Source organism: Physeter macrocephalus, chromosome 8 (assembly GCF_002837175.3).
Source record: "Physeter macrocephalus isolate SW-GA chromosome 8, ASM283717v5, whole genome shotgun sequence".
In the NCBI taxonomy this organism is placed as follows: Eukaryota; Metazoa; Chordata; class Mammalia; order Artiodactyla; family Physeteridae; genus Physeter; species Physeter macrocephalus.
This window is the reverse complement of record NC_041221.1, coordinates 62,776,083-62,794,406: the sequence shown is the minus strand read 5'-3', so window position 1 is coordinate 62,794,406 and position 18,324 is coordinate 62,776,083. Positions and strand designations below refer to the sequence as shown.

The window sequence follows — 18,324 nt, the reverse complement described above, 5'->3', positions numbered from 1 at the left end:
CGAAATTTAGACGTATGGTTCTTAGCAGAGGCTGGGGTGGGAACTGAGGGTCTGGTCTTAATAGAAATACTTTTGATTGCACAACCACCCTGTCCTCTTGAAGTAGGTAAATCCTAAACCCTCAGAAACGAAGTCTCAGAAACACTAAAACCCAAACCCACACAAACGGTTGCGCGGGTCCTAAATAACCCAGTTTGTGCCGTCCGTCGGGCTCTCCGGCGAAAGCTCGCAGGAAGCACGGGACGGTGGAGACGCGGAGGCTCGGGCCGTCTGGGCAACCGGGAGGGCCTCGGCTCGGCTGGGCGCGCGGGGTCCCCGCGGGGCAGGTGCGCCGTCGCGCGCGCGTGCGCCCGCTGAGCCCCGCGGCGGGCGCGACCCCGGGCGGCGGGCGAGCCGGCGGCGGGCGCTCCACGCCGGGTTTTCCGCCGCTCCCCTCGCCCCGGCCCCCGGCAGCAGCACTGACACACAGTCTAGCGCCCGCGCCTCCCCAGCCGGGCTTCGAAGCGAGCGGCGCGGGGCCGCGCGGGTTGATGCTGTGGCGAGGCGGTGGGGCGGCGGGGGCCCCTGGCGGGCCGTGGCCCCGGGCGATCTCGGCGTGAGAGAGCCGAGGAGGAGCCGGGCGGCGCCAAGGGCCGTGCGGGGCGCGAGGGGGAGTGTTCTCGGAAAGCCGCGGCGATGGAGCCGCGCTGCGCCCGCCGCCGGAGGAGTTGAGAAAGAAAACAGGAAACGTGGTGGCTGCGCACCCGGCCGCGGCTGATTCATTCGCTTTGAGTGAAGGCTCGGCAGGAGGGGCGGGCGCGGGGCCGCGGCTCGGGGCCGGGAACCGCGCAGATCGCGCCGTGGACCAGACGCTCCCTCCGCGGGGCGGGCTCCCGGGCGCGCGCGCGCGCCATCCCCTTCGCCGTCCTCCGGCACCAGGACTTCTTCAAAGTCGCATCTTGAGGGTTTTGGTCCGTGTAGAAGTTGGCTTGCCGCACTTGGCGCGCCCTTTCTGGACGCCGAACAGAGACGCCAAGCTGGAGAGGGCGTGCGTTCCCGAGGCCGGCCGCACCGCTAGCAGAGCCCCGGCCCCCGTCGCGGTGCCCGGCTCGTCAATATGAAGGAGCAGCCCTCATGTGCGGGCACCGGGCATCCGAGCATGACGGGGTACGGCAGGATGGCCCCCTTTGAACTCGCCGGCGGCCCTGTGAAGCGCTTGAGAACTGAGTGCCCCTTTCCCTATCTCTTCGCAGAGGAGGCCTACCAGAAACTGGCCAGCGAGACCCTGGAGGAGCTGGACTGGTGTCTGGACCAGCTAGAGACCCTGCAGACCAGGCACTCCGTCAGTGAGATGGCCTCCAACAAGGTAAGCCCCGGCTCGGCTCTCACCGAGGCTGCTGATTCCCACGCTGGTGAAGCCACCAGTCCCCATGGCCCGGGGAAATACATACAGGGGTTTGTCACACTCACTGCATTTTGGCTCCCTTGGAAGGAGGTTCCTGATGCCGTGCCTTGCCTCTCTCTTCTGTTCACTCCAGAGAAATTAAACATTTTGCAAAAGCAACTTTGACATAGTTTGACTGCAGTACCCCCAAGACACTGTGCGTGTGCGTGTGTGTGTGTTTGGAGGGGTACTTCTAAGTGACACTTTGCCCTTGCAACAGAAACCGAGTCTGGTCTACAGGCAATCCATATTGTAGGGTATTCTTGGGATTCCCAGTGGAAAATAAGAGTTACTAGAGGTCGGTGCAATCCCTTGGATGTCACCACCTACTGAACTCAAACGCAGAAGAGTTCACTGAACTTGGAACCTTAACCCCCATTTATCTAAGTGTCAGGGTACCCTGTAAGAACTGAACCTTTGTCTTTTTGCTTGGCCATATATGTCCACAGGGGACGTCAAAGTTAAGGTTCATTGTGATCACTGCCTTGGTTTCCGTGGTTTCCGTGAATCTTGGAGAGAGAGTCCAGTTTTCTGAGGTTATTTAGTTACAGTGATGCTTCAATGGGGCATTTGCGCCGTATGCCAAGGTGCTGGTCTTGGTGGATAGTGGAGGTTTGAGGGCTGAGAATCAGCCCTTAGCCTGGCACAGCCTTAAAGCAAGGTAGAGTGTTGTCAGTTTTGGTGTAATTTTTGGAATTCCTTGTTTGTTTTTTTTAAAACAATCTTCAGTTATGTAAGGAAATAATTGGGATTATGTATGTTTTTAATGATTGTTTGGCTCAGGGGATAGGAAAGGAGGCATGGGCATGTTGGATGCAGGTGGCTGAGGGATTTAGCCAGTAAGGACTGGTAACTTTGTGTGGCAATTAATAACAGTTGCCCCCTAACGATATTTAAATATCTTTGGCCACCTTTTTACAAGGTCAGGAAGGTGTACCATTTTACTGTTTATCTACATGCACATATTTTTCGGAGAGCTATGCTTTTTTTTTCGTTTACTATAGTTTTTATCCCACCTGTTTTTTTCTCGTGCAGTTTTAAAAAATATCATAGCATATCACCCACTTGATTGTCTTATCTGTTGACAATGCTTATACAGACAGCATGGTTTTTAAGTAAAAAGTTAGCTTCCAATAAACAAGATAAAAAGGACCCCCCCAGTCACTATCTGCGGGCACTAATCTACCCGTTAGTACACTGACCTACCCATATGCACACTGATGATCAAATCTGTATTTTTTTTTCTGTCGTTTAAGCCTCATTTCTAAATTTGGTATGGCTCCTCATCAAAATGATGGGTTATTACTCCCTGCCGTGGCATCAGGTGCCATTGTTCTCATCTGGCTAACAAATTCTTAGTTCATTGATTCATTTTCTAACATATAGATCGTTCTTTCATACTTTGGTTCATAATAGCAGTAGACATGTGCTGAGTATCTCCAGTGTCCTAAACGCCGAATGGGACCATTCTGCAGTGGGCCTGAATTCTTATTCTCTTGTCTGGTTAATTCTATGTAGTAAAAGGAAAAACCAGAAGGCACCAAAAGATGTGCAGGCCTTTGCTTATATTTTCAAGATGATTTGACAGTACTTTTTCAGCACAATGAATGAACCTCAGCAGCTACAATTACTTTCCCCCTAATCCATACTCTTAATGATGAGACCTCTATTTGAATTTAAAAATTAACATGAAATCTAATCATGTATTGTAAATGACTTCAACCGTCAAGTATTAATTTTTCTATACTTTAAGATGAAAAAATAAAACTTGAGATCACAGTGATTGGTCAAAATGATTTCTTTCTTTTAAGGGCATTTCTTTCTTTTAAAATCCCTGTCTTTTAAAGGCAGGGATTTTTTTTTTTTTTAATCTTTACTGTGAAGGCCCCTCAGACTAGGTTAATTTACAGGTTTAGTGTAGGAGGTGAATTTATTTGGTTGAAGTGAAATCTAGGTTAAGTGAGAAAAGACTTTTTCAAAATATAGTCATTCTAGCTGTGTTTATGTCTTGTAAGATTATTGACATGACACTTACTTTTAACATTAAAAAATTCAACTCAGCTGAAGTTGTTGATTAAACTTTTCATGTCTAATTCATTCATTTCTTTTTTTTTTTAAACCCATTCATTTCTAAATGAGTGCTAAGCTCCTGTGACTTTTTATAGATGAAAACGGATTAGCATAGAAGGAAAAAGAGCTCTTGGTAAATAAAGGTTGTAAAGTTACCCTTCAGCCAGATAACAAGGGCACAAATAAGTCACATCCACATGAGCTGTAAACTGAGTTGGAGCAGCTGATCTAAAGGCCCCCAGGAGTGATGCTGAACCTAAGTCTGAACTGGAAATGTGACAGCTTGTGTCACGTGTCCGCTAGATTGTCAAGCATCTCTTGAGTGTGAATGAATAAGTCTGAAACATTGCTTTCGGTTATTAGTCTTATTGCCATCCATTCTTTTCACATGTACTTGTTCGAACCAAACCAGTGTTTCCCTTGAAAAGTCATGAAGTTTTTCTTTGTCTTCTTCTCTTTTTCAGGCTTCAAAAAAAGTACTCTAATAGATTAAAATGAACAATAAAATACTAGTAAGAAATCAGGATTTTTAAGCGATTATGTAGAGAAAATATTTATTATGGAGGTGGATTTGGGTGTTAGGAAGAAGGAAATTGATTCCTCAAACTCATTTAACAAATTGGGTTAATGAATTCTTCATATTTAAAAAAATCTTAATAGAAGGAATGTGAACTATTAGCAGTTTTTAAATGACGCTTTAGAAGCAACTAGATGTACTTCCTGATTGGGATTGTAATGTGCATAATGCTTATTGATGGTATTGAGACAGGAAAATTATTGAATTTTTGGCTACTGCCAGCGTTGGCTGTAATACATGTAGGATGCTTGTACCAAGTAGGGTAAGAGACTCCAGATGGCATTTAGTTTGAGAGGTTAAATCTACAGCATTTAGCCTCATAAGCCCATTAATCTGCCCAAGATTTGTACAGATTTCCTTTGAAACCTCACTGCTAGAGTTAAGAGAGGTTTTGGTGAGGTCTCAAAGCTTTGGAGGCAGACAGACCTGGAAGTCACATCATGGTTTTGTTCCTTACTAGCTGAGTTACATTAGAGAAATGACAAACTTTTTTTAGCTTCGGTTTCCTTAGCATAAGATGAACACAATGATATCTATTTCGAAAGATCAGTGTAAGAGTTTGAAAGAATATGTGTAAAATAGTTAGCTAATAAATAGTGTCTGACAGGGACTATACCTGCCATTATTGGTATTATTATTGAAGGTTTAGGTTAAACTTGATTGGTTGCCTACTTGGCCAAAATATTTTTTTTTTACCATTCAGTTGTCATTTATACTTGATGTTTTAAGTTTCATGGATTTTTATAATACAATTCTTAATAACTGTCTTTAGTGCACAGTTCTGTATTGTAAAAAATGCTTAAATTATATTTATACTTTTTTTAGTATAATATAGACACAAACGTTTTGAAGTTCTAATTAGAAGCTTAATCTTTTCTTAAATTTCAGCTACAGAATTCCAGACAGCTAAATACTTTTTCTCTTTTATTCTAAAACTGAAAAAACAGCACTGATTAATTTTTAGAAAATATTAAATGTAATGTGGGATTGGTAGGTACATTTCCATCCTTTTGTACAGGTTTTGCAAAGCTAAAGTAACTTCTTAGACTGTTTTTAAGGCAGAATAGCTTCACAGTGTTTTTGGTTACCTTTCTCTCATAGAAAGTAAACTGAGGATGTGAGGAGGGCAGGCCAGGATCTAAGCCTCAAGGGTTATGCTGTGGAACCCTGTAACTTTATTCTCTTGTGACCTAATAATGCACATTTCACCACATCTTCAATGTAAGTGTGGTGATGTTTGAAGGAGAAAAAGTCATCTTGATTTTCCCCCAAAATATACTACTATAAAAATGTATTGTTTCTTCTCTCTAAATTTGGGGCAGTTCCGAGGCTTGGCATTGCTGGAACCTACCACGCTTCAAGCTGAAAGTCTGCGTTGAAGTTAGGATTCAGGCATCCTTCTAAGAGACTTAAGGTTTTTCTTTAGTTCTTTCTAGACGTACGGAGGCCAGCTTTGCAAACGTGAACGTGACTTTTACATGGAATTTATTTGGTCTGTTTGGTTTTTAACAAAGATCTCTATCATGTCTCTGTTGCCTATAAATTAAATTGCTTTTCTGGGGTGCTTTTTCTTAGTGTTTTTGCGCTCTGCCCCCCCTGCTGCTTTTTAATAGTCAGTGCATATGTAACATATACTACAGCTTTCTGTGACTGCTGATATATTTTCTTCTGGACGAGAGTGGTCCAGGAATGAATATAGAATGTTCATAGAAGTGGCTAAATCTTAAGATTTTTCAGCATTACATGATTATAAGATAGCTCAGAACAGAAGTAAATGTTTAATTTTGCTGAGAAAGAAGGTGAAACTAGTTGGAAAAGGCATTTTAATTTTATGAAGAGCAAATAGCAAATAACAGTCATTTACTTCAAAATATTAAAACTTATTGACATAGTCATACAGAGTTGTTGAGAGTTAATCAGCATACCTAAAGGAAAACTCTAAATTTTAAAAGAAAATATCTTTTGTAAATATAGAAATTCAGTTTACTGATGTTTTGAGTCTGCTATCTGCTTTTTCACCTACTTTATAAAAGTAGATTTACCAAAGATTTATGTTGTTTACATATAGAGCCTCAAAGTTAATATGACAGATTGGGCATGCTTATTTTTATGATCGCTGTTTAAAAAAAATACTTTCTTTGCTTTTATTTTAAGTAATAATAGAAAGAGGGAAACACTTTTAACAGATATTTTTATGTTTCATTGAATAGTGAAGCCCTTGACGTTAACTTAATAAAACAGTAAAGATTAAAGCAAATCTTTATTTATCTCTACTGTCATCAACTCAGTTTCTGTATCAGTATTTAGTGGCAGTAAGCTTAAATATCCTTAACATTTAATTATCAAAAACTTCTATTTTTGTGATTCAGTAAATTAGTCATTACTTGAGAAATTGCTTTCAGTTATTGCATTTTGATTTAATTATAGGAAAGCGGTAACTTCTGTCTCAGAGTGTTATGAACTATGTCTTTTTTTTTGTTTTTCCAAAACAAAAGGCTTCGCCAAGATAAAATAGCACTTTTCCCAGTGTATGAATAGATTAAGCACATTTTTTCCCCAAATAGCAAGGATGATAGGTAATGATTTTGTTCAACTTAAGAAGATTCCTATGATAGTCAAAGGTTGTAGCTATTCCGTAAGATACGTATAATTATGGCAGATGTGAAATGCTGATAATGATTTTCAGTTGATCCATAAAATACTATGTAGAATCTGATTTTCTCTTTTTCAGAAAGAAACCAATCCTTTTAAACTGCAAATAGCTGGAGTTTATTTTGTGACAGCATAGCTCTGCCAGGGCTAGCTCTGTACCTGGGTAGTCGTGATAGTTGAATTGGCACTTTTAGCCTGAGATCTTTCTAGGAAATACAGCGTGGGTAGCCCTTTATTTTGCTGTTCACATTAGTTTTAAAAGACATTTTAAGAAGGCATTTTCTTTTATTTACTCTAACAGGGATTAGGATGGGGAGGGGTGAGCCTTCCTATTTGCTTAAACAACAAACAATTCTGCTTTGTTCATTGCGAAATTCGTTAAATTGGATTACCAACTGCAGTGATAATAGCTTTATTATCCTTTACACTTAGAGAATATTTTATCTTTAATGAAGTATTTTTCTTTGTTATTATTGTTTAATATTCTGGGTTTTTTTGTGCCTGTTTTGCTGTATTTTGTGTGTGATGAGGGTGAACGGTATTAACTCTTTCTCCTGACATATACACCAATGCTTATGGCAGCTTTGTAGAGTGGAAAGGACATAGATGTTTTTTGTCAGGTGGACTTGGTTTCAAATTCTAGCTCTGCTGCTTCCTACCTAATGTTTTGGGGAACATGCCTCACTTCTCTGAATCTCAATTTCTTCATTTCTAAATGGACATCATAAAAGGGGAAAATAAAATGGAAGGTTGTTAAGAGCATTAGATATAATATATAGAAAGTTCACTTTGCTGAATAGCATATACTGGGTGCTCAATAAATTACGTGCAATTTTTTCTATCCCTAGACTATATTGGAAAGGAGAGATTAAGAAAAAACATGTGTCATATACTCCTTGTAATATAAGAACATCATATTTTTCAGAAGAAAACTGTGACCTTTATTCTATAATAAAAAGTCAAAATTAGTGTTCTCAGACTTCCTGTGTACGTTCATAACTACTGTATGTTAAATAGTTTTATTTAAAGCATTTATTTTTTAAAGTTAAATGTCCACCTTAGTGCCTCATCTTAAGCAAGGAATTACATGAAATCATGGATTTGATGTTTTAGTTATTTTTTATTATAATATTATAATATTAAAATGTTATTTTTTAATATAATGTTCTAATTTTTTTAATATACATTGAAATTAATTTGTAACAAAATGAGAAAATACTCATCCACACCACCTTAAAGCATTTTACTTACCACTCACAGACAGTGGGCATACTTTTCATTATACTAGTCTAAATTGGCAGTAAGAACCATCTGGGGAGTCATTTTCGGTTAGAAAGGTATGTCTGTTTTAAACAACCTATGGTTTTTCTTCTCTGCCATTAATGGGATTTCCCCACTAGAGGAGAAGATGCCAACTATCATCAGCAGAAGTCTCCCATTCATTTGGCATTCATTCCTCAGGCAGAATGGTCTATGGATTTAGAGCACTCTCCTGAAGCCAGACTGCCTGTGTTGGATTCACTCTCCGCCCTTTACTAAATTGAAATGGGACAATTTACCTTCTGTGCTTCAGCTTCCGCTTCTGTGAAAGAGTTACTATGATGATTTAATGAATTAAAAGATGGAAATTGTCTAGACAGAGTCAGGAACATAGTGGGTGCTCAGTAATGTTAAGTCCTTTATAGCCACCTATAAAGGAATATCATCTTTCTTTTCTTATTTTGTGGGGTGAGAGTTAGAGAAGGTGTTTGTTTGCCATCCTGATACTTATGCTTCCAGTGACCTTTTTAAGAGAGAATGGTGGGGCTTCCCTGGTGGCGCACTGGTTGAGATTCCGCCTGCCGATGCAGGGGACATGGGTTCGTGCCCCGGTCCGGGAGGATCCCACATGCCGCGGAGCGGCTGGGCCCGTGAGCCGTGGCCACTGAGCCTGCGCGTCCGGAGCCTGTGCTCCGCAACGGGAGAGGCCACGACAGTGAGAGGCCCGTGTACCGCAAAAAAAAAAAAAAAAAAAAAAAAAAAAAAGGAGAGAATGGTGGCCTCATGATGTTGATGTGAACCAAATAGGACTCTTTGAATGTTTCATTCGCTCTTCTCCCCATCAGTGACTTTTCATGGAGTTTACCTTTTGTTTCTTTGTGTAGTTTTATGGTATAGCCCATCAAACTGGCCTGAGGTTTTCTCAGAATATCTAAAACTCTCTAAGCTGTTTCTAGCAGAAATACCTAAATAGTGGATACTATTCCAGTGACTTTTTTTCATAAATGAATGCACCCTGTTATTCCTCTGAATGAGAATGAAAGTAACCCAGGCACAGAATCTCTTATTAATACTTAATGTTAAGAAAACTGTATTCAGGATATAGCCTTCCATGGCACTTCTCAGCAACTTTACCATCTAGTATATGCAAACATTTCCTTGCTCAGTCAGCTGAGAGAACCTAAAGCAATGACACCCCAGTAGCATTGAACACATCTAGCACCCTCATCTTGGTGTCTAATACCATTCTCCAATAAAAGGAACCAAGACTCCTTGAAGTAGCTGATTCTAGAACTGGGGCAGGAAATGAGGCTGGAGCCATGTTGCAGTTCCAGAAAGTAAGGAAGTTCCCAAACAAATGGGAACATATCAAAGGGACACAAGAGCAAACTGAAAGAGCTCCCAGTTCTCAGCTGGAACTATTTGATCAAGAAAATAAACTAGTGTTGAAATACAACTCAAGGTATAAAACAAATAGCCATGAGTTCAACTGATGTAATTTATTGAATAAATAATTAAATGGGGGAGAAGAGACAAATCCCTTGTGCTGAAGAATTCCAAATAATTTATGTATATACTCTGCTCTCAAGGAAGGAAAGTATAACTCTCCACTCCTTAAGTGTGGGCTGTGCATATTGACTTCCTTCCAAAAAGCACAATGTGGAACGAGGGAAAGAGTACCTCTACTGTGGACAAAGCTGATAAACACACTACCTCAGCCAGTGATCAAAAGTCGACATCAACGGTGATAAGTCAAGTTGTAGTAGGTACCCTTGATATGATCTGATGAAAATGGTACTGACATCTGAGTTTTTCTCCCAAAAACATATAAACCCACTCGAATCATGAGAATAACGTCAGATAGTTCCTAGTCGAGGGACATTCTACAAAATACCTGACCAGTACTCAAGGCTATGAAAGTCACCAAAAACAAGGAAAATCTGAGAAACTGTCACAGTCAAAAGGAGCCTAAGGAGACATGATGACTAAATGTAATGAATCCTGGATGGAATCCTGGAACAGAAAAGAACATTCGGTGAAAACTAAGGAAATCTGAATAAAGTGTGGGCTTTAGTTAGTAATAATGTATCAATATTGGTTCAATAATTGGGGCAAATGTATCCTATTACTAAAGTAAGATATTAATAATAGAGGAAACTGGGTGTGGGGCATATTGGAACTCTCTGTACTTACTTTCACAATTTTTCTGTAAAACTGAAGCTTTTCTAAAATAAAAAGTTTATCAGACAAATCTTAACCATCCTTTAGGGTCTACCTGCAATGCTACCTCTCCTGTGAAGCCTTTTCTGTCCTGTCTTCTCCCATATCTCCCATCCCAGCCTCCCCTAATTGGGTGTAATGTCTTTCTCCTTTGACCTTCTACAGGACTTTATTTGTAGTTCTTTTAACTCTCCGTACAATATTTGTTTCTTTGTTTTATTCCTGTCACATTTACACTAGGTCATTAGTCTTACTCATTTGCCAGCCCCCATCACATGGGACACAAGGCCATAATGAATAGGTGCTCAATAAACATTGGGTGAATTGTATGAATGGTATTGTGGTGATTCTGGAAAAGCACCATTCAATGGTTCTGACTCAGTGCTGTAGGAATCATCACTGATCAGTCTCAGGGACTAAGTTTATTTTTACTCATCTAAGCCCTAAGGCTTAGAAGATAAAAATTCTTCCTTTATGGGTAATTGCTTCAACTTTACTGTTTGTGAGACCCTTTGCAAGGGAGTTACTGAACATTAGGTCAAATAATTGAAGAAATTTATCCTAATTTTTCTGTCTCATTATCACTTGAGTGGAATTAATAGAAATTAGTAAAATGAAAATATACTCTGTTTCTGCCTACCACTTAGTTCTTTGATAGTATTTAACATGATCAGTATTTCAAAGCATCATTGTTACTCTTAGCCATTATTCGTCTCAGACTCAAGCCTTATGTGTTAGAACTAAAGGAAGCAGAAGTGATCATTTGTCTGACTGATCTAATCTCAGTTGGAAAACGAGGCCCAAAACTTGTCCACGTCAACCTATAGTTGGAAATCTCCTGACTTCTTACGTAGCAGTTCATTTTCTAGAGGGTCTCTGCACCATTTGGGGTTTTGTATGCAACCTTTATCTCCACTCATATTCATAAATTGTGGGAGGGAGATACACTTTTTATCTTTGAATGTGTTAACGGAATACAAGCCATGTTTCTGATAAGTATATGGATTCAATAACTGTTCAAGTACATAACCAGTGAATTTTCTACCCAGCCACTAGGAATACTGATGAGTCCTCCTACATGGCTTCTAGCCCAAACCCAGTGAGTGTCAATATATCATTTTGTAGTTGGTCATATAAATTAGTACTGGATGCATGGTGTTGGTTAAAGTAAATGCCATTTTTCACCTTGGATTGGTAGACAGGGTCTGTACATGATAGTTGATATCTTGCAAGCAAGTGGCTTTTCTGTTATTGACAAGAGTCCTGATCTTTTCACACTTAAAAATCTCTTTCCTGCTTATAGATGCTCATCAGAAATTTTAGCATAGTTTATGCTGGGTTTAGTTTCATCTCATTTAAATTAAAAGTTTGTATTATACAGACAAAAACCATGCAAGTCATATTGATGGCCTTAAGCTGTTCTCTCTCCACTGTACCTGTTTTAGCTATAACGTTCTTATTATAGGTTTGTTCCCAGTAAAAATGACATATCTGAATACTTTCCCTGCTAGCCTGGGAAGAAAAGGTGTGCTTGTTGGTTTTTGCCTGTTACAGAGTATTCTGTGCAGTTTTACCTAGGTCGTGCTTGGGTTCCTGGCAGCATCTCTGGTCTGCTGCACTGTAATCTCTATCGTGGCAGCCTCTGGCATTTATTGCTGGCAAGCAGTGTGCTTGCAGACATAGGCACCATAATAGGAAACACCTCGGCCTGTCATAAACAGGTCTGGAGAGTAGAAAGCAAGGCCTGACAGGGGTGCATCCATAGCAAACAGGCAAAGATGAGGCTGACATTGTGGAGTAAGTACAGGCTGATGTCTGTCTCCTTCATTTCAGAAAATAACCAGCTGATTTTTAAGGCTGCTTTCCATTGTTCGCATAGCAGTGTTTTGGTTGCTTTGTTTTTGTTTTAGACCGAAATATGAATAAAGACATCTTATATAATACTCTCCAAAATATTTTGAGAGGATACATCAAAATGTTTTCCTTTTGCTAGTCTCCTTCTAATTCTACCTGATCATTCCAATCCATACCCATTAGGGAGAAAGAACAGCTATTTCATTACAGTGGAAAATTACTTTTTAAAAAAGAATGATATAAAAATAAAATTATCATGTGTATATTTAAAGAATTATAAATTATACTGAATTATAAAGAAAAGAGCATTTCTTAGGTGACTTTTTTATGCCTTTACATCAAGTTCAAATTTTAGAAAAGGGGTACATTCTTTGACCAAGAAAAGTTCTATTTTATATTCGCTAGGTGTTTTTTTTCAAGCCTCAGAAAAATAATGAGCTACAACTTTAACAATGATGAGCTTTGTCACAAGAATTTAGGAAGAAGATAAATTTCAAAATTGAAAGGACTTTAACAGTTTTTAATAAACAGGTAGAAATGCTTTCATGGGTGCTTTAAATATATATGTGTCATTTCATTATTTGCTAGGAACCTTATTTCACAAAAGAGGTTCAAGACTGCAAAGGACGAAAAAGCTGTAATTTTGCTAAAAAGAGCATGTTAAAATTTAGATAGACACAGGTGAAAGTCTTGAACCTTTTTTTTTTTTTTAGATTAGGTGTTAGGTGGCTATTTGCTGACCTGCCCCTTCCCTTTTTTTTTTTAGTAAGCACCAATCTTCTTGTACTTTTTTATTTTGAATATTTCAAGTCAGTTTCAACAATATGCTCTGAGAAGAATGAGACTAATTAATATTATCTTTGATACACACGTTGATTTTCTGCTCTTTGTTTTCTTAATCTTATATTCTCAGTGTGGTCTCTTAGATCTCATCTCCATAAGGGTAAGTGATAGTTGGGTTTCAAGAAATCATAGGAATTTTTATTTACTAGAAATAGTCTTATTTCTTTAATATGCATCAGGAAAGATTAGTTTACTTTCTCCTGGAAGATACTGTTTGGGCCTACATCTTAATTTTTCTAGATAGTGTTAAAAAGCAGTAAAATAATAAAGGGTACATAGTCGAAGAGCCAAAAGAGGGCTTGCATCATTACAGGCTGAATATTCAGTCCCTGTATGAGAGGAATTTGTTTTCTCCAAAGTAGAATTCAGTGGAAAAATTACTTGTTGCCCTTTAGCCTTATTTTCAAACGTTTTAACATTATCCATTTGATAATGTAGTCTTTGTAGTGTTTGACTACACTGATCAGGAGATATCAGTATGTCCCTTACTTTCTAATGTGAGAGATGATCCTGGTGTTTACTCAAACCTTACATTTCTAACTTAGTTCCAGAAACAGTACACTACACACCAAAACAGTTTGTCCCGTTTTTAAAGATGAAAAACTGAGGCTCAGTTAAACTTGTCCAAGATCCATATGCTTCTTAATAGATGTAAAGATAATTCTTCTTCTGAATGTAGCATCTGGGGGAAGGACTGGGAGATAGGGAAACAAGTGTTTGTTCTCAGGCTGCATTTTCAAAATAGGTGCTAATTTATTTATTTAGTGAGTACTAGATTCCAAAATAGCAAGGGCCATTTTAGCAAAATATCCTCCCTAGAGGGAATCCTGTTGTGCAGCTGATTGTGCCTTTCTTGTTCTCTGTGTCATGTCAGGACGGGCACAGAGAGGACCTTCCTAGCTCCTAGCTCCAAGAGTATGATGGTGGGATGGATGGCTTGTTAGGCTGGGAGTCAGCCTAGCAGGCAGGTAGTCAACAGGGCACAGATGTAAAATGAAGGATAATAGGGTCAGTGGATGAGAAGACCAAGTGACTAAAGCAGATCTGAAATTCTGAGCTGGCAGGGGATTTGAGGTGGAGCCAGATAGAATTGGATGGGATGAAGCTTACTAGTGGGGAGGGCGGCAGCAGATAGAGAAGGTATAGAATGAACTCAGGGAAGGTGTAAGCAGGTATTAGGATTTTTTAAATGACCTATTACTATGGAGTTGCCTTGGAGGTTTGTTTTCTTATTGGGGCAAAATGGGAAAGGAAGCTGGGCTCGTGGATAGAGTGAAGAGTGAAGGAAAGAAACGTAGGAAGGCATATTAGACAGTGAGAGGAGGAAGCGGGGTGGTAGAAGGACTCTGACTGGGCTGACCTAGGAGCAGGGCTGCCCTTGGCTGGGGACAGGCTGACTGCTTCGTGTTCCTGCCCCCCTCCCACCTCAGGAATGCTGAAATCTGGTTGGGATAAACCTTTGGGACAGTCTCGGGGGGGAGAAAAGAAATCCCAGAGGGGTCACGTGCAGGTGTGAATGTTTAAGAGAGGACAGTCAGCTTTGGGGGTGGGGGGGAGGGAGAGAACCAGCTGGAGAGGGGAGATTTATAGACATAGGGTATTTCACATGGCGTGAGTCTTTTTTAGCACCAATAGCTGGCATCACCTTCTTCACCTGTTGGCTCCTTGAGTCATAGCCCAGTAGCAGCATGGGTGGGTTGTCACATCCAAGTGCTGGGCCATCCCCAAAGGACCTGTTGCCTGGGAGTGAGGACGTGGGACAGCAAAGTATAAGCTGGAACAGGGTGAGGAGAGGCTGAGGTTGATCACGAATAGTGATTAATTATTAGATGCGAAGAGAAAAGTGGAACAGAACAGCCGATGACAAATGTGAACCTTTATCTTGATTCTGCTTTAAATCCCCTAAATTCTAATGAGCTTAGCAATTCCTCTTCTGGATATGAGTGCACCCCACTACCCCACTAGAGTTGTGACCCTGGATACTTAAATTGCTTCAACTTCTCTGAGCCTCTGCTTTCTCGGTAAATCGGGACTAACAAAAATCTATCTCACAGGATGTTTATGGGAATTTAAATGAAAACTTATGTCAAGTGCAGAATATGGGGCACACCTCTGATAGGTACTGTGGTCTATCTTTAGTTGGGAAGGGAACTCATCTTAAACTTAAAAGGTGAACTTTATATACTGCCATATAGGTAACCCAATGCAACTGGAGCTTGAATCAACAGGCCTGGGCAAATGAGCTCAGAGTATGCATTTGAAATCTTGATCTCCATCATGGTGATTTATGAGCCCTCGCCAGCTTGCATATGGGATGGCCCACTGAAGTTGTTTACTTTAGTTTTAGCTCGTTACCTAGCATTCGTGGATAGCATGTTTTTATTTACGCTCTCACTGACCACTTAACCATGATTACTTTGAAATAATATGTATGAAGGCAGCCGCGAAGGAAACATTAGAGTGGTCAGGGCCTCATGTGGACCTTCTGTCCACTTTGTCTAAAAATTGGCACGTTACTTAGACTTTGCTTTTCCCTCACCCTGGATGACCTCAAAGCCCCCTCCAAATAATTTTTCTGATTCTGTGAAATATTGAGATTTTGATTATTAACAAAAGTGTCAAATATCAATCGATATCAGGTTACTAGATGTCTATTCTTGGGGAAAGAAGAAACACGAACCAAAAATAGAACTCTTTAATCATTGCACAGATTTAAAATGACAGTTAAGCTGAGAAACAGAGGAATGGATGAAATGACCTTGAACGTAGTTCCAGCCCAGATGGGCTAGTTCCAGTCTGAGTCATGGGTCTGACTCCCCAGCCATGTAGTTGTTATGAGTTGAAAATGAATAGGTGATTGATCCCTTTTCCCTTTTCCACTTGCCATCAGCCATTTTGCAGAGAAATCAAACTTTGGTATGCTCAATTTAAAAAGTTCTTTTCTTTTTTAATTCCAAAAATCCTTGGAGGTGGAAGAGATGTATGAGATCAACCTGTTCACTTGCTTCATTACAGATGAGGTATAAAGGCACAGGAAAGTTGAAGTGACACGCAACAAAACAGTCCTGTCTTACGTCTGTCAAGGCTTTTATCTTGTGGGAAATAACAATTTTTGTTGTTAGACAAAACCCTGATTTCAGTCTTTATTGATATGTCACTTTCTAATGAAATTTTTAGTTCTGTTTTTAGCCAGGTACGATTTTCATGTGAGAAATAAAACAGGAGGTTTTTTATTATTGTTGTTTTGCACCTTTTGACTTCAGATAACCTCAGTCCAGTAGTTAGGCTTTCACTAAGGAATTTTTGTTTTTGCCTGGTTAATGTAGGACATATATCTGCTCCAAAGGCTTTCATAGACAAGATGAGCCTTTTACATATGTGCGTTTGTATTCAAATACATGGAAAGAGAGAGAGAGAGAGACACGTACATACATACATAAAAACAAAGGCATATAGACATATACATTGAAAATATAGATAGCCATATTAGTAAGCCTGTTGCATGCTAGAGAGTAATTCATGGTGTTCTGGTCCTGTAGGGGAGTTCAGGGTGTGTTCAACACTAAGTACGAGAATGATTGGGAAGCATCCCAGAAAAAGTGCCACTTAGGCTACATCTTGAACATAAAAGTTTCGTATAGGTTGCCAACGAGGGAGGAGATGATCCTTCAGGGGCTGGATGAGGCAGTGTGTAGGATGGGACACTCTTGTGCATTTACCTTATTGTTTGTGGGAGCGGGTGAGGAGTGGGTGTCCTGTATGAGTGAGCCTTCCTGGAACAGAAAATCTGATTATAGGAGCAGAGGCAGGTGTAAAAAATGTAGATTGGGGTCCTACAATGTAGAGCACCTTAAGTGTCAGACTAAGCCGTTTGCACATTACCCTGTAAGCTCTGAAGAACCGTTGCATTTTATTATCAGGAAAATATTACAAGGAAAGTAACGAAATGATTTTAGAAAGATACATCTGATGGTAGTATGCATGGATACTACCATGGATCATATTGAGGAGAAATAGTGAAAGCAAAACAAATCCATTAGGGAATTAGGCATATAAGTAAGGAGGGCCTGAAATACGATGGGAAGGAAAGAAGAAAGGAATGGTTAGGAGAAAGACTGCAGGAAAGGTGGCAGGATATATCAGACTTTTGGGGGAAGACACTGCAGCCAGAGGAAAGTATGAAATTCTCAACCCAAGTAATAATAGATCGATGGTTGGAAAATCAGGAAGAGAAGGTTGTTTGAAGAGAGTGGGGTGGAAAATATGGCAGTTAAATTTTTAGACATGGAATTGGAGTGAAATTGTATATCTAAGTAGAAATATCCTATAGGCCTTCAATTGTCATGACTGGATTTCTGGTGAAAAGACAGGCAACCTGGGAATTGCCTGTATAGAACTGATGGTTAAGACCTTAAGGCTCACCTGTAAAATGGGAATAATAATAGTCCTCATAGGATTGGTTTTAGAAATAAGTGAGATGCTGCCAGGCAAGTATTCAGCACTATTCCTGACACATAGTAGACAATAAATAAATATTTATCAATATCAATCAATAAATATTAGCCATTACTATTTTTTACTATGTGTTTTAGGGACCCATATAATATGAATTATTAGAACTGGTATTCTGGAAGCTCTATTAAAGCCATCTGTTTGGTGAGTTTTCTTAATACCCCAAATGGAAGTTCATATGTTCTGATTCACACGCTTGCTTCCCTAGCTGTTAAGGGAAAGTGACAGCCCCAGCTGTAATTGCTCATGTTTAACGGTTGATCACTGTTTGTAAGACCTGGAGTGTTTTTCTGTTTGTTTGTTTTTTGGTTTTGGTTTTTGGGTTTTTGTGTTGTTTTTTTCTTTTTGCGGTACGCGGGCCTCTCACTGTTGTGGCCTCTCCCGTTGCGGAGCACAGGCTCCGGACGTGCAGGCTCAGCGGCCATGGCTCACGGGGCCAGCCGCTCCGTGGCATGTGGGATCCTCCTGGACCGGGGCACGAACCTGTGTGCCCTGCATCGGCAGACAGACTCTCAACCACTGCTCCAGCGGGGAAGCCCTGGTTTTTTTTAAAAACACCTTTATTGGAGTATAATTGCTTTACAATGGTGTGTTAGTTTCTGCTTTCTAACAAAGTGAATCAGTTATACATATACAGATGTCCCCATATCTCTCCCCTCTTGCGTCTCCCTCCCACCCTCCCTATCCCACCCCTCTAGGTGGTCACAAAGCACTGAGCTGATCTCCCTGTGCTGTGCGGCTGCTTCCCACTAGCTATCTGTTTTACATTTGGTAGTGTATATATGTCCATGCTACTCTCTCACTTTGTCCCAGCTTACTCTTCCCCCTCTCCATATCCTCAAGTCCATGCTCTAGTAGGTCTGTGTCTTTATTCCCATCTTGCCCCTAGGTTCTTCATGATCATTTTTTTTTT

The 18,324-nt window shown here is 40.3% G+C and overlaps 1 protein-coding gene across 10 annotated transcripts in view; it reads left to right on the top strand.

Moving 5' to 3' along the window:
* Positions 1–18,324, top strand: part of PDE4D (phosphodiesterase 4D) — a 739,244-nt gene that overhangs the window by 685,761 nt on the left and 35,159 nt on the right. For 9 of the 10 annotated variants that reach the window (XM_055086564.1, XM_055086565.1, XM_024119262.3 and 6 more), the window contains one exon: positions 1,233–1,345. In XM_055086564.1, the coding sequence (XP_054942539.1) occupies positions 1,233–1,345 (113 nt within the window). Of the gene's footprint in view, positions 1–1,056; positions 1,147–1,232; positions 1,346–18,324 lie in introns of those variants that run through there. The other variant, XM_007120475.4, reaches the window with a different exon arrangement.